We start from the raw sequence: 15,800 nt of genomic DNA, 5'->3' as shown, positions 1-15,800 counted from the left end.
GTAACAAACCATGGACAGGTGGCAGTTGGTCCACCTATTCTAGGCAGCAGGAAGAGCACTAGGGAGAAAACAAATAGCAAGTGGTTAGAGGATTATGATCATTAGTGAATTGTGGTATGAATTCTCCTTTTCTGTAGCTATTCTCTCTTCCCCTATTCTATCCATTTTCTAATTCTTCTCAATTTTTCAGTACACTCTTTATTTTTGTCTCAGGTTAATTTTTCAGTACACCCTTTATTTTTGTCTCAGGTTACTAGTTGCTGGCTGCTTCCTAAGACTAGGAATTTTTATTCTTCAATTTCTTTATACTCATACTTCTATATTGTGAATTGCTTACTAATACACCTACTTAATATTAATACCACACTACACTTTCTCAATCTATTGGCTTCCCTGTATCAGAAACTATCTACTAATATGTATTCATTCATTTTATTCATATATAGACTCTTCAATTATTCATCTTTAGACATCAATGCTCAATGCCCCCAACACATTCATTGCGCATGAGCAAAAATGTTATTTGTATACTAAAATTAACTATAAAAATCAAACACTATATATATAAACAGCTTAACAAACTTAACAAAAGGAAATATTTGGGATGAAAAATTGTTACGCCACTCTTATAGGTTATAAGGTGTTTGTTGCTCTTCTTAAAATAAATATTTGCGATGAAAAATTGAAGAAAAGTCTAGAATTTTTTTTATTTTTATTTATCTTAATATTATTAAAAATAAAATTATCTAAGCTGGAAAATGGAGTTAATTACCTTGAGAAACTTTGAGATAAACTCAAACCATAAAACTTATTCACTCTTCTTTTTTAGCTTAACAAAAGGAAATATTTGGGATGAAAAATTGTTACGCCACTCTTATAGGTTATAAGGTGTTTGTTGCTCTTCTTAAAATAAATATTTGCGATGAAAAATTGAAGAAAAGTCTAGAATTTTTTTTATTTATAAATATTTTATTTATCAATCAATAATAGATATCTAAACAGGCACCACAAACAAAGGCGCAAGCCCATTCTGTAGTGAAAAAAATAGTTTATCAAGGAACCAGGTCGAGTGGTCAGCTTACTCGTCCGCTTAAGCAAGTGTCGGGGGTTCGAATCCCGTTTTGTGCGTGCAGTAACCCATTGGCCAGCGGCAGATCCTTAAATGGAGCTCCAATCCGCAATGGATTAGTCCTTGACCTGTCGGATTGGAAGATACCGTAGACAACCAAAAAAAAAAAAACCAGGTTGTACAAAACAATAACCATTTTTCCATTATGTGGAAGATACTAGTCATCTCCCCAAGCCTCGTCCCTCAACTTTTGCCTGGTAACAATGCGGTCCCTCCTGGCATCCTCTTGCTTTCTGTGTTCTCTGGACCCAGATCCTACCGACGGTAACTTTAATCCCATGCCATGAGCAATCAGCCGCTGTGCTGCTTGGGCAGATGTTTTTGGTCGTTGCCGTGGTGGTTCCAAGTCTGAAACAAGGAAACAAGAAAACCATGATATCAAGACAAGGATAATTCATCTTACCCCTAATTGAGGAACAAGTGCTCATAATAATTGAATGATTTTGATTGAATGACAGTCAAGAAAAAATTTTCACGACTAGTTGACAATCTAATGCTGCCTGACTGCCTGTTTTAACACAGTCTAATAGTTATTTATTATTTTCTTCGATTGGAAGTGAAAATCCACTTAAACTACAAAAGTGCAAATGGAGCAATTACCTTTAGTTTTAATTGAACCAAGGAGTGTATCATCTTCACTAAGTATCCTTACATTGAATGGACAACGAATACTTTTTCGAGCCTCAAGTGCTGCAATACAAAATGTTTCATATAAGTTGCCAAGAAATCAAACTAGAGATCAAACATGGAGGGGCGGGGGAGAGAGTAGAAACAGGAAAAATTGTTCACAAGAATGGAAGGTGGTGTTGATTCCAGGGTATCTTATTCTTAAATATTGATGCATGAAAATTTTATGATGGTACTGCTTATAGTAAGAAATAATACTAGAGTCAGGAAACTATGAAATTACCAACTGAAGGTGTTTGGAATACTGCAAGAGCAACTGTATCATTAACCCAGCGAATCACAAATCCACGATCTTTGAAGTCCTCAAAAAGCCTCTCCAGTTCGATTGTCCTTGTACTTGGTGGAAAGTCAGCCAAAACAAGAACATGTGCAGTCCCGTATTTTGCTGAATTTGAAAAAACAATAGTTAAAATCCAATCTCTTCCAACACACTGCCTTATGTATAGAAAACCTAGCACAATGGATAAATTATCTTTTAAATGAAAATGAATCTTTGATCTGATATATTATGAGAATTCATAACCTCCTAGCTGCACCACATACAATTAGATTTGATACAAGAAAACGCAGATCTTACACTAAGCACATAACCAGTTATTACAGTTCAATTGAAATGTCAGGGGTCATTACTTACCGTTCTGTACAACTTTTTTATCTTCTGAACTACAGTGACTCCCTTCATCCTCAACATCGTCGACTGAGCTATCACGTAATTGATCACTATAAAGTTCATGTTTTTCATAAGAAAATGTTCCTCTTCCACGCCGCTTTGGGGCTGGACTCTTAGAGTTCTCCAACTTAAGATTTGATACTCCAACTATACAATCTGAGGATACTGTGGGCAGTAACTCATCAGGCTCTCGATCTGCCATTGCTTCCCAATCTGTGACATTTCATAATATCATTCAAATTGCACGATTTCAATAACAAACATCATTAATTTAACATATAATATGATCAGCTTCTACAGGAAAGGAAGTCAATGACATAACAAAAAGAAATATCTATTAGAAGAGATATATTTGGTCCCTCCCTCCCCCAAGAAAATAAACCCATCAGGAAAAACTAACAATAACTGCATGGTATTCCCAAATGCCTACATCCATCAATGAGAAGAATAACAAAATTCACTATCATAATGAGATTTAAGGATTCAGTTAATGCGTACATGGTCTCTAACCTCTAACTTCTACAGAGTTTAAGGTTATCACAATCTCAACATTGACCTACATATTAATAAAAGCATGTTAGTGTTTTCCCTATAAATTCATTTTTGCTTCTGTTATGACACTGTTCACCTACCCAACTGTTCTTTCTTTATTGAGTGTCACCCACATGCTGTTTCATTCTACCTCTTCCATTCTTTTTGGTGCCTCCCTCCCTTTTGTCTTCACTTTAATTTTTGCCAACCAAACAAAGAATTACCAGTTCACTCTTTGGCTTCCCTTCAATTTTCTAGTTCACAAACACAACACTATTTTCCCTCTCACCAGCTCTCGTGTCACTATGACAGCACAATGCACTTTTCTCTTAACGTTACAATTATAGGCCAATATCACAATCGTCTCCATCAACTGTTTGCAAATGCAATATTTGGATTGGGAATAATATTTAAATGTACAAATGCACAATCATAAATAGAAACATCTTCTTTAAGGTGAGATTGTCTCTAAAGTTAAAAATTAAGGAAGTTAAGCTTCCACCCTTAAGTCATTGAGTGGATTATGACTGTGATGCTACACCTAACTTGATTCTAAATCTAAAATTAAGCAACTTAACCAAGAACAAATATATAAACAAACAATTGTTATCCAAGATAATGAAAATTGAAAACATACCATCGTCTGAAGAATCATTGTGAGGGGAAGTCTCAGCAGGCAATTCCGCATGCTTCTCATTAAGCCCTTCAGAAGATAAAAAATAAATAAATAAATAAATAAAAAGAACTAATTCCGATTAACATAGGCACATTGCAACCAATTTTTGCAGGAATTTTGTTTAGAAATTCCTAATTTAAGTGTTGCATTTCAAACGGAAGAGGAAAGAAAAAAAGAAGGTACTTTTGTTGCGTTTGTTTGATGAGAGAAGCGCGGGTTCTAAGTTCATCGGCTTTGAGGGAGAAACCCTTGGATGAGTAAAGTGTGGCCAATTCGGTGAGAGCGGAGGCCAATTGGAGCTGCGTGACGATGGAATCGGAAGGGTCTTTTAGGGTTTGGAGCTCAAGATTTGAGATCACCGATTCGATGAAAGCGATGGCGCCGTCGGTGTCTCCGGCGGCGGCGAGGTCCTCCGCGGCTTCGCTCCAGTTTTGTGGTGGCTGTTCGACTTTCTCCATTTGATTTTGCTTCCTTCCAAGTTCCAACCCAATTGTGAATTGTGCGCTTAATTTTTAACTTCTTCGGAGATTTGTTTTTTTCTAAATAATTCTGCTTTTTTTTTTTGTGGTTTTTATCCGGGAACAAGATACTTTTAATTGTTAAAAAAATTTGAGCGAAAAAAAATCCAAGACAATAGATGCATTTTATTTAAATAAAGGAAAGAAATATAAACATCTAAAATCTAACCGTCAATAACAAAAGAGGGATGGCTTTTCAATTACAATTGAAACTCAAATAGGAAAGAGTAAGAACTAAGTGAGAAATTAGGGTCCAAAAATTTTTTTGCAATAATTCTTCAATTGAATATTCAGCTACCTTCCAAATCTCTTCTGGTGTCAATACTTTGCCTTCAAAAATTCATTTGTTACGGCTAGTCCATATGCTCCAAATCAAACACGCTACCAAACTTCTTCGTTTCTTTTGGTGGCTATCGCCGTTTGTTCTGTCAAGTATTGTCTTCCACCATTTGCAAAATAGATTATTGTTGTCTTCTTCTTTCGGGTCAGCTGCTGAAATTTGAGCTAGATTCCAAACCTGTCTTGAGTGAATACAGGTAAGTAAACAGTGGTTGACTGTTTCTTCATGTTGGTTACACCGTGGGCATGTGCTGATTATGGCTGGAATCCTTGCATTTAACCTTTTTCTAATAGGGAGGCCTCTGTGCAAAGCTTTCCATAGTAGAACCTTCATCTTCATTGGGCACTTGAGGTCCCAGAGTGCTGACCAAATTCGCTTATTCCAAAAGTGTGCTGGCATCATTTCAATTGGGGCACGGAAGAAAAGGAACCCCACCTCATATCCTGATTTCACAGTGTAAGTCTCTTTTTTTTCCTTATTCCATTTGATCTTGTCTTCCCCTGAATGAATCTGTGTTTGTATGATGGCATGTGCAATTTTTGGCTGAAAATTATTATTAATTAATTCAGTGTTCTAATTCCCAGATTCTGTGATGAGTTGAGCTACCCAAATTAAATTGGGGTTAATTTGTTGGTCTTGCATATGTGATAGCAGTCCCTAATTTTCAACCCAATGATCCTCCCAAATTCTAATCATAAACTGTCTTCTAACTTGCCATATAACACCTTTTTCTAGACTTTTTTTACCTTCTAGTAAACTCCTCCAAGCCCATGATGGATTGTGCCATGTGTCAGCTTTTAGGAAGGAAGTGTGTCTGAAATACTTACTCTTAAACACCTTTGTAACCATTGATTGAGGTCTAGTGATTAAACGCCATCGTTGTTTGCCAAGCATAGCCAAATTAAAAGCCTTGAGGTCCTTGAACCCCAATCTCTCGTATCCTTTTGGTCGACATAAAGTGTCCCACTTTATCCATTGTATCTTCCTTTTCCCCTGCTTTTGTCCCCACCAAAAGAGTGTCAACAAACTCTGAATCTCGTCCACAAAAATCTCAGGAAGCTTGAAACAGCCAAATGTATAAATTGGGATTGTCAAGCCAATTGATTTAATTAAAACTTTTTTACCACTAACTGATAGCAAAGTTCTCTTCCATTGCTGCAGTTTTTTGCTAACCTTTTTCTTGACAAATTTGAATGTTGATTTTTTTTTATTTCTAGACAGTGGTCGGCAACCCTAGATATTTATCTTGAGCATCAACATTGGGGACCTGAAGAATATTCACAAGCTCGTCTCTGTTATACTGTGGTGTATTTCGGCTGAAGAACACGGCCAATTTATTCAGGTTAGTCTCTTGACCACTAATAAGTCCATATAACTGTAATATCTGCATAATACTCTGGCAAGACTGAGGATTAGCTTTACTGAATATGATAGAGTTATCAGCAAAGAATAAATGGCTAATGGTAGGGCAATGACTGTTTAATTTAAGGCCAGTTAGCCCATTATTCTGTTCTCCTCTGTGGAGCAGATGGGATAACCCCTCTGCACAAAGAATAAATAGGTATGGGGAAAGAGGGTCTCCTTGTCTGAGCCCTCTAGTAGGTCGAAAGAAACCTCTAGGTTGACCATCCACAGTAACAGAATATGAAACAGTAGACACACACTCTTTGAGCCAATTAATCCATCGATCACAAAATTCAAGCTGTTGCATAATCCTCCATAAAAAACTCCACTCTACCCTGTCGTATGCCTTACTCATGTCTAATTTCAAAGCCATGTCCCAATCCCCAAATCTCTTATTCTTCAGAAAATGCATAAACTCATGTGCTATAAGTACATTATCATTTATTAACCTTCCTTTGATAAACGCACTTTGATTTTCACTAACAATTTTATTCATGAGGAATTGAATAAGCATTTTTGAAATAATCTTATAAAAAACTGTACTCAAGCTTATAGGTCTCACTTGAGCCATAGTAGTTGCATTATTAATCTTTGGTATGAGGCAAATATGAGTGTGGTTAAAAGCTTTAAGTATTTTTTCTCCCCTAAAGAAGTTGCGAACTGCCCTTAGAACATCCTCTTTGATGGTGTCCCAGAAAAATTGGTAAAATTTTGCCGTATAACCATCATCCTCCGGAGCTGAAAACGGGTTAATAGAGAAAACAGCTCTTTTAATTTCCTTTTCTGAGACTGGTCTAGTAAGAAACCAGTTATTTCTAGCTGTAACCTTTCTTCTCATCGTTGAGATTATCTCCGTTGGGTTAGGTGGGATAATTGTTGTAAACAACTTTTCAAAGTAATTTTGGGCTATTTGACTAATACCCTTTGCTTCAAAGCTTGCTACTCCATTTTCATCTTCCAATTTCTGAATTTTGTTGTTCCTATTTCTGATTTTTGTTTTTGAATGAAAAAATCTGGTATTCTGATCATCCCCCCTCCCCCATTTTAGCCATTGCACCCTTGATTTTTCTTTCCAATATCTTTCTTCGCTGAGGTACGCTTCAGTAAACTCCTCTTCTAAAATTCTGAAAAAAGTTCCATCTGCCTGGTCATGTTTGCCCTTTTCATCCTCAATTATCCTCTGCAAATCCTTGATCTGGTTCAAAGAGTTAGCCCTGCCTAGTTGCTGCCAGTTTACTATTCGGTGCCGACATCTCTTTAACTTTGTGAACAGTTTGTACATCGGAGAACCCGTTGCTTCTTCCTTCCATAACTCCTTCAAAATTTGCACTACTTCTTCATTTTCACACCATCTTTCTTGAAATTTAAACTGTCTCCTTGCCTTCCTCTGTATTATATCAAAGTTTAGCAAGATAGGTCTATGATCTGAACCTTGGTCAATTAGATGCATAATCCCAGCTCTTGGATAGTCCTCCAACCATCGGATTGAGGTTAAGCATCTGTCTAATCGTTCTCTAACTAACATCCCTCCAAATTGCCTATTGCTCCATGTGAAATGGTCTCCCTCAAAGCCCAGGTCTACCATACCTCCGGCATTAATAAAATTGTTGAAACCTTGCATGGACGTTGTTGACTTCGGTCTTCCACCCTCCTTTTCCTCCGGTGAAGATATAGCATTGAAATCACCCAGTACCAAATAATGTTCCCCAACTGAGTCTATTTGGTCTAGGATGATTCTGTATTGTAAAGAACGCTGGCCATCTTCGTTATGTAGGTGAACCCCCATCAGGTCCCATGTTTTTTGGTTACTCTAATCTTGCAGTCTCCAATGAATGTAAAAGTTTTCATACTTTATCACTGACACCTTTACCTCGTCTTTCCATGCAGAACCAGCCCCCCTGACAAACCTTGAGACTCCACACATCTCACGTTTTGAAGCCCCAACTTGTTGCACTGTTCAGTCACAAACGAAGTGTTGTTTTTGGTTTCGAAAAGAAACAACACCTCGAGGGAATGAGATCTAGTGATCTCTTGTATGTTGTGAACTGTCAGGGGTTTCCCCAAACCCCGACAGTTCCACATCAATAGCTTCATCCCTCGTTGGGTGCCACTTGAGGGTTGGAACCCTGTCCCTTCAAACTTGAGCTCTCCTCATTGATGCATTGCTTCTTCACATTCTCTCTCTCCTCCCCCCCCCCGCCCCTGTCCCTTCAAACTTGAGCTCTCCTCATTGATGCATTGCTTCTTCACATTCTCTATATCTCCCCCCTGTTCTCCGTTTCTCTCCAATATGCTTGGTTAATTTTTCACCAGGTTTTCTTGCCATATGCTTTAGTTTCATTGACCTTTTCTTGCTAGTATCTGCAGAGAAACTCTGACCAATTTGAAAGCCTGACTTCACAGTTTCTCTCAGACCCTCCAATTCGCCATTCTTACTGTCTCTCGCTCCTACAGACCCATTTTCCTCTTCTACCTCCTTTGCTGCCTGGTAGGTGATTAGTTGCAAGCTTAGAACCAAATTCCGACCCGACTTGCCACACTCCCCTTTTCTCTGACTTATTTCACCATTACCATTTATTGAACTGCACACCTCCTCTCCCTGGTGCCCCTATTTTTCCTTCACTGACAAGCTAGCAAAGCTCTTCAGCAAGCTTACTGGTGTTGGGCGGTTCAGGGTCTCTCTTTTGTTGATCTCCATTCCTTGAGCATTAGGGTTAACATTCTCCTTTTGTTCCTCCACTCGCCAGCCTGTTTGCTCCGCCTTCAGCCAACCTCCCCATCCATCTTCTTTTATTTCATCCTTTACTGTATCCTCCAGGTAGTTGTTGCACATTCTCCGTTCATGTCCTACATAGCCATAATATGTACAGAAGCATCCTAAGCATTCATATTTCAAAGAGATCTCCAGCACCTTCTTATTTGGTCCACCAATTTTCAAAACCCTTCTCAATGGCCTTGTTACATCGATCCGCACCTGTACTTTAACTATTCGCGTCTCCCTGCCTTTCATTGAAAAGATGGCAGCATCCATAACTTCACTTAGACTTCCCCCAAGCTTTCTTCCTAACTCTTTAGTTTTATAATGTTCTGGGATTCCCCACATTTAGACCCAGATCGGCATTATTACCAGATCATCGTATTCTCCCACTGTTTCTTCCTTCCATCTTGTGAGGTTAATGATAAAGTTTTTAAACAGCCATGGGCCTCCTCTTTCTATTCTTAGCACATCGACTTCTTTTTCAAAGAAAAATTGAAATAAATTACCTCCTAGTTCTTGTACTTTAAAGCCTTTTGGGTGAGACCATATTTCTCTCATAGCTCCTTCAATGGTTCCAACAGTAAAAGCTCGATCCGCCAGAATTCTACCAACGAGGCTCTTTGAACAGATCTGGAGACTTTCTCCTATCTCCTCTTCTCCAAAGACTATAATTTCTTCTTCATCCATATTACCCTTACCACGGTCCTCCATTACCTCTTTTTAGAGACACTAACTTGGATGATAAACTCTCTGAGTCCAATATAAAATCAGACCACAAGATGAATACTCTACTGAGTTGTAAAAACCCTAGCAGAGTAACAATTTGAATTCGAAATTCGAATCACATCTATTACTCTCTCTTAATAGCAAAAAAAATGTGATTTCTAATCTTTTACTTTTTTTACTTATATTTCTTTTGTTCTCGTTTATAAAATTAATAATGAAAAATCATACTTTATTTCTTTAATTATTAAAAAAAAATTAAGAGTAATCAGATGGTCCGATTACAAGAATCAAATAGTATACAAATCGGACTGCGTACTGAACTTCACCTGGCGTGCGTACAGGCTACAACGCCCCAGCGTTGGCTTTCTTGGCTTCCATTGTCACCCTCCTTCCCTCCCATCACTTTCACTCTCACTTGACACTTTACTTTCCTGAAAGAGCTGCTTTTCCAACCTTACTACTCTCTTTATTTTCATTCATTTTTGGACCAGCAAGGCAGTAGAAAAAAAATTCAAAAACAATACCAAAAAAACAAAAAATAAAAGAAGTAAATAACCATAATTTTATATTGTTAATTATCTTAGACATCTAAATTATGTAAGTTTTTATTTTTTAATATTTTTATTTAATAAAAATAATAGTGATAATATTAGATTTTAGTAGCAATATATATTATAATAGCACTAAGTAGAGATTAGTCATGTATGTATGATATTATTACTGTTAGGTGTTAGAAATAGAGATTAAAGTAGAATTAGTTAGTTTTTATGAAGTCTGTGAATAATGTTGATTAATAGTAAATAAAAAATAAAATATGTATTATTATTATTATTATTATGGGAGACTGATTTTTATCATGTTTTTCATATTGGAGTCATCCAATGTCAATTAACAATGATTAATGCTCTAATCGAGAGATGGCGGCTTGAGATTCACACATTTCATTTTTCGGTTGGTGAGTATGTTGTGACATTGGAAGATGTGGTGATAATTCTTGGTCTTTCAACAAATGGTCTTTCGGTTACAAGACCGACCATGAGTAGTTTTGAGGTCTTAGAGGCCGAATGCTTGCACCAGTTTGGAGTTGCACCAAGGAAGACGGATTGTAAAGGAAGCTTCATAAAGTTGACGTGGGTTAGGAGTTTGAAAGACCGCTTAGTCTTGACTGATGATATTCACATTCAGAGATACGTAAAGTGTCACAAAATGTTATTATAATTTAGTTTTGAGAAAAGGACAAAGAGGTGATTGACCTTTTGATCTGCAGATATTTAAGTTCTCGAGAATTTGAAAATACATTTAAGTCCCTAATATTTTCAAAACCTAGACATATTGATCCCTCATATTCACTTGGATCTGTCAAACTCAACGAAAAAATCAAATGTGACTCTCGTTGTACTGACCTGGTTGATACGGATGCACATGTGAGAGAGTTTTTAAAATTGAACAAATTAGACTCAAGGATCGATATGTCCAGATTTTGAAGAGGTCAGGGACTTAAATGTATTTTTAAATCCTCAGGGACTTAAATGTTCGCGGACTAAAAAATCAGGGATCGATTTATCCTTTTTTCTTTACTTTTTTTATAAATTTTTATGTTATCGGGTACCTAATTATCCGATCCGAACTAATGCGTTCTTAATCGATTTAGTTTGGTTCGGATACAAAAAAAAATGTAAATCCGAATCAATTATAATTCAATTGGTTCGATTCTAATTTCACCCCAAACTCGAACCAACCTGACCTGTAAACACCCTTAAGTCTGTCATTGGCCAATAGGTTGCTATATGCACATGGCGAAATTCGAACATTGGCCAATAGGTTGCTATATGCACATGGCAAAATTCAAATTTTTGACACGTACTTAAGCAGACAAGTGAAATGACCAATCGACCAAACTAAATTAGTTTAGTGTGCTCTATATATACTAGTGCTTATGCACTCTTGTAATCACCTTATTTGTTTGGGCATAAAGCATTCTCTCTGTTTTCCTTTCTCTCCGAACTTAGTTCTCATGTAATCTCATGCACGTTCATATTTCATTATGGAATCATCAAGTCTGGACGAAAATCCAAGATTATTTTTCAAAAATCTCCAAGATGAAGATACAACAATTAAAAATCCAATTGAAATCAATCCAAAAACAAGGGTATTCAATACCACAGTGAAAGAAAATAAAAGAAAGAAAGCCTAATTCAACAGAGAAATAAAATGCAATGCTCCAATAATGATAGCTCAAACTTTCATCATCTATTTATCTCTTAACTAGTGGAGTATGAAGAATACGTACTCTTTAAATTGTTCTATTAGAATTTTTGCGGTGTTTTTAAAGGTTTTTTTCTTTTCAACCTTAATTTTTTAATTCTCTTCTTATTTTTTTAAATTCTTTTTTCATATGAATCCATTTCTTACAAGTTTTTCTCTTTCTTCCACTCTTTTTATTCTTTTTATCTTTCTCTCATTCTATTATCACATCCTCATTCGTATCATTAACTTAAAATGGGAGTAAATCTATATCCAAATCCAAGGAGCATGGAAGAAGAGGAGGAATTGGTGTTTGTAATAGAGAAAGACTTCTCTAAGGGACTAGAGACATGTATAGAGCTTGTAACCAAGAAAATGTGTGTTGAACAAGAGTTAATTGTTAATCAGAGGGTGGAGGGTGCCAGCCGGTCAATAGCACCCCAAGACCCATGAGAATATTATCGTAGAATTGTCAGAGTTTGGAGAGACCCTTGACAGTTCACAACCTTAAAGGGATTATTCAATCCCACTCCTCTGAGTGGGTTTTTCTTTGTGAAACAAAAAATCAATCTCGACATGTGAAAAAAAATTTAGGGCTTGTGACTACTCTAATTGGCAAATTGTTGGTTCTTTTGGTAGTGCGGGTGGACTTGCGTTGGCATGGAAGGATGATTTTATTCTTCATATTTTCAGTTATTCTGAGTTCTATATTATTGCCTTGATAAAAGATGTCCCTCTTAACAAGGAATGAAACTTTGTAGGTGTTTAATTAAAATGTAATGAGAATATTCGGCTATTCAAGTTCTAAAAATCTCTTTGGTGTTCTCCCAACTTCAAGGTAAATCGGTTATTGTTGATGATTTCAATTCCATTATTGATCAAGTGAGAAACTTGGTGGTAATCATAAATCTCACTCTTCTATTGCTATTTTTAATTCCTTTAATTGAGATAACTCGTTAAACGATTTAAGAATGATGGGTAAACTATTTACTTGGAGTAACAGACGCAAGGAAGGTGAACTAATTCAGAAAAAGCTTGACAGAGTGCTTGTTGATGAATCTTGGTCCCAATTATACTTTCATCCTACGATCTTTAGACTATCAGATATAGGTTTTGATCACGTCCCCTCCTTTTGGACACTAACTACCAACCGAAAAGATCAAAGAGGAGATTCAAGTTCCAATCCCGTTGGTGTGGTGAAGAACAAATTCACAACTTCATCAGCGAGGTCTGGAACTCAGATATAGAAGGTTCAGCAATGTTTAGATTATTTCAAAAGCTTAAATTGGTTAGACACTGATTAGTTATCTGACAAAAAGAACAATGCTACTAATCCTAAAAAGGAGATTGTAGAAGTTACTGCTCTTTTAGAACAAAAATGAACATCAGACATCATGGGAGACACTGAATTACTTGAGATTGAACAACGATTTGAAAAAGCATATTTGGACGAGGAACTTTATTGGAAAGACAAATCTAGAATTAAATGACTGAAAGAAGAAGACCAAAATACAAACTTCTTCCATCAAACATTTAAATCTAGAACCAGAAAAAATAAGATATGGCATTTGTAGAGGGATAATGAGGATATGGCAACAACCAATGCTGATATTGCTAAGATGGCTGAGGACTACTTTAAGAGCATTTTCACATTTTCTAATCAAGCAGATCTGGGACCTTTTTTCATAGACATCGAATCTAAGGTTACAGCTAACATGAACTATAGGCTCAGATGATTTGTTTCATGGAGGAGGTAAAAAAAGCTACTTTTAGTATCTACTCTCAGAGTGCACCAAAAGAGGACGGTATAATGGTTGAATTCTTCCAATTCTACTGGGGTATAGTGGGAGAAGACGTGTTCTGGGTTGTGAGAAGTTTCTTTGTCGGAGGTAGAATTTGAAAAGTTTAACCATACCAATATCTGTCTAGTGCTAAAGGTTCCAGATACGAGTGATATGACTCAGATAAGGCCCATTAATTTGTCCTCTGTTGTCTACAATATCTCTTCGAAGGTACTGGTCCACATACTCCAAGGGTGTATAAATAAGGTAATTAGCCCAACTCAAAGTGCATTCTTAAAAGGTAGACTTATTTCTGATAACATTCTTATAACACACGAATGTATGCACTACCTTAAACAAAAGAAGCGAGGTTTGGAATACGAAATGACACTCAAACTTGATATGAGTAAAGCCTACGATAGGGTGGAGTGGCATTTTCTATGGTTTATTATAGAAAATTTGGGCTTTAAATCGAGATTCATTGACTGGATTTGTCAATTATTGACAACCGTTTCTTACTCTATTATTATGAAGGTCAACCCTATGATTTTTTTAAACCAAATAGAGGCATCTATCAAGGTGACCATTTATTCCCTTTTCTTTTCTTCTATGTGTAGAAGGACTTTCCTTCTTGCTACACAAAGCAGAGAAAAATAGTCTCATTTGGAGAATTTAGATAAATAGAAGATGCCCAACTATAAATCATTTACTATTCACTGATAATTCCATTCTATTTAGTAAAGTCTCGGAAAATAGTTGTGCCTCTTTTCTAGAATTATTGGAATCTTATGAGAGTTTTAATGGGCAAAGAGTTCATCTTAATAAATCAGCCATGTTCTTCAATAATAACACTCCATAGCTGATTAGAACCTCCCTAGCAGTCCAGCTAAATATTTCTCACATAGGTGCACATGATAAATATTTGGATTTACCTTTCCTTGTCAACCGCTCCAAGAAAGTCACCTTCAACTCAATCAAATATAAAATTTTCAAAAGGACACAAGGATAGAAAATGTGCTTGTTATCTAATGGAAGAAGACAGGTATTACTCCAAATAGTTGGTGAAGCCATACCAATATACATATTATCATGTTTTAAACTTTCGGACAGCTTGCCAAATGAAATTCATAGTATTATAACCCAGTTCTAGTGGAGGCAACAATGTTTTAAAAGGCGAATGGTGTAGATTAGCTAGGATAAGATTACTAGGCCTAAGAAAGAAGGCGGACTTGGTTTTAAAGATCTCAGGCTCAAAACGTGGCTCTTTTAGGTAAACAATGCTGAAAAATCGTGACTCAACTTAACTCTCTTCTTTCTAGAATACTTAAAGGTAAATATTTCTGATTTAATTCTATCCTTACAACAGAAATAGGAACCTTATCTTCTTGGGGTTGGTAAAGTATTCTTGAAGGGAGGCGAGTTGTAGAGAAAGACATTAGTAGGAAAGTAAGTGTTGGTAATATCTGAATCTTCAGTGAACTATACCTCCCTCTTTCTTACCCCTTCACTGTTCCTCCATCTGTGGCACTACTATCAAAGAGTTACCATCTGTTACAAGTAAAAGACCTATTTTTGTCAAATAAACAGTGAAATTAAATATTAATCTCAAACCGTTTTTCTCTAGAAATTGCTTAGCGAATCCTCTCCATAACCCTAAGAGAAGATGAAGACACAATCAAATAGGTAATGAATAGATTAAAAACATATGATGTTGCATCAGGGTACAAGATTGCTTACCAATTTTACCACACCTCTATTGAATTTTGTCCGAACTTCATGCAATAGATACCAGTTTGGAGTCATTTATGGAAGTTGAAAATTTCTCACAAGAGTTTGCTCTTTGTGTAAAAATTTCTTCATGGTAAGCTTCTTGTTCTACTTCTCATCCACCAGCAATTCCCATCCATTCTGGCAACTTGTCCAATCTACAAGTCAGCTCCAAAATCACTCATGCACTATCTATTTTTCTGTGGAGACGCTAATCTAGTGTGGAAGAAGAGTCATTTGACTTATCTCATTCCAGACCATAGACGTTCCTTATTCTTTGATTGGTGGAGGGATTCGGTATTACAAATTGGATTTTAAGGAACAAATCCTCAAAGTACTTGACAGGTTTTGATTATAGCTTGGAATATTTAGAAGAAGAGGTGTCAGCGAGTCTTCTAGCATATCTAGAAGTCTCTGAAAAAAGTGCTAGCAACGTCGCTTAAGTTGAACCAGGAACTATCTATTTTACCTTGTGCATAGTGTGCTAAGATTTCTTCTTTATCTACTTTTTTATATTATTTTTTTCTTACAATTTCACCTATTCGTAAATATTTAATTTTTTTTATTTT

The 15,800-nt window shown here is 36.4% G+C and overlaps 1 protein-coding gene across 1 annotated transcript; it reads right to left on the bottom strand.

Moving 5' to 3' along the window:
- On the bottom strand, positions 931 to 4,274 carry LOC107632588 (coiled-coil domain-containing protein R3HCC1L). Its single transcript, XM_021117185.1, has 6 exons — positions 3,866 to 4,274; positions 3,655 to 3,720; positions 2,451 to 2,699; positions 2,040 to 2,201; positions 1,730 to 1,819; positions 931 to 1,477 (listed from the first exon to the last, which is right to left on the bottom strand). Exons 1-6 carry the CDS (start codon positions 4,149 to 4,151, stop codon positions 1,287 to 1,289), a joined length of 1,044 nt encoding a protein of 347 aa, XP_020972844.1. The 5' UTR covers positions 4,152 to 4,274; the 3' UTR covers positions 931 to 1,286.

Source organism: Arachis ipaensis, chromosome B03, assembly GCF_000816755.2.
Source record: "Arachis ipaensis cultivar K30076 chromosome B03, Araip1.1, whole genome shotgun sequence".
Lineage (NCBI taxonomy): Eukaryota > Viridiplantae > Streptophyta > Magnoliopsida > Fabales > Fabaceae > Arachis > Arachis ipaensis.
This window is presented reverse-complemented; position numbering and strand designations above follow the sequence as displayed.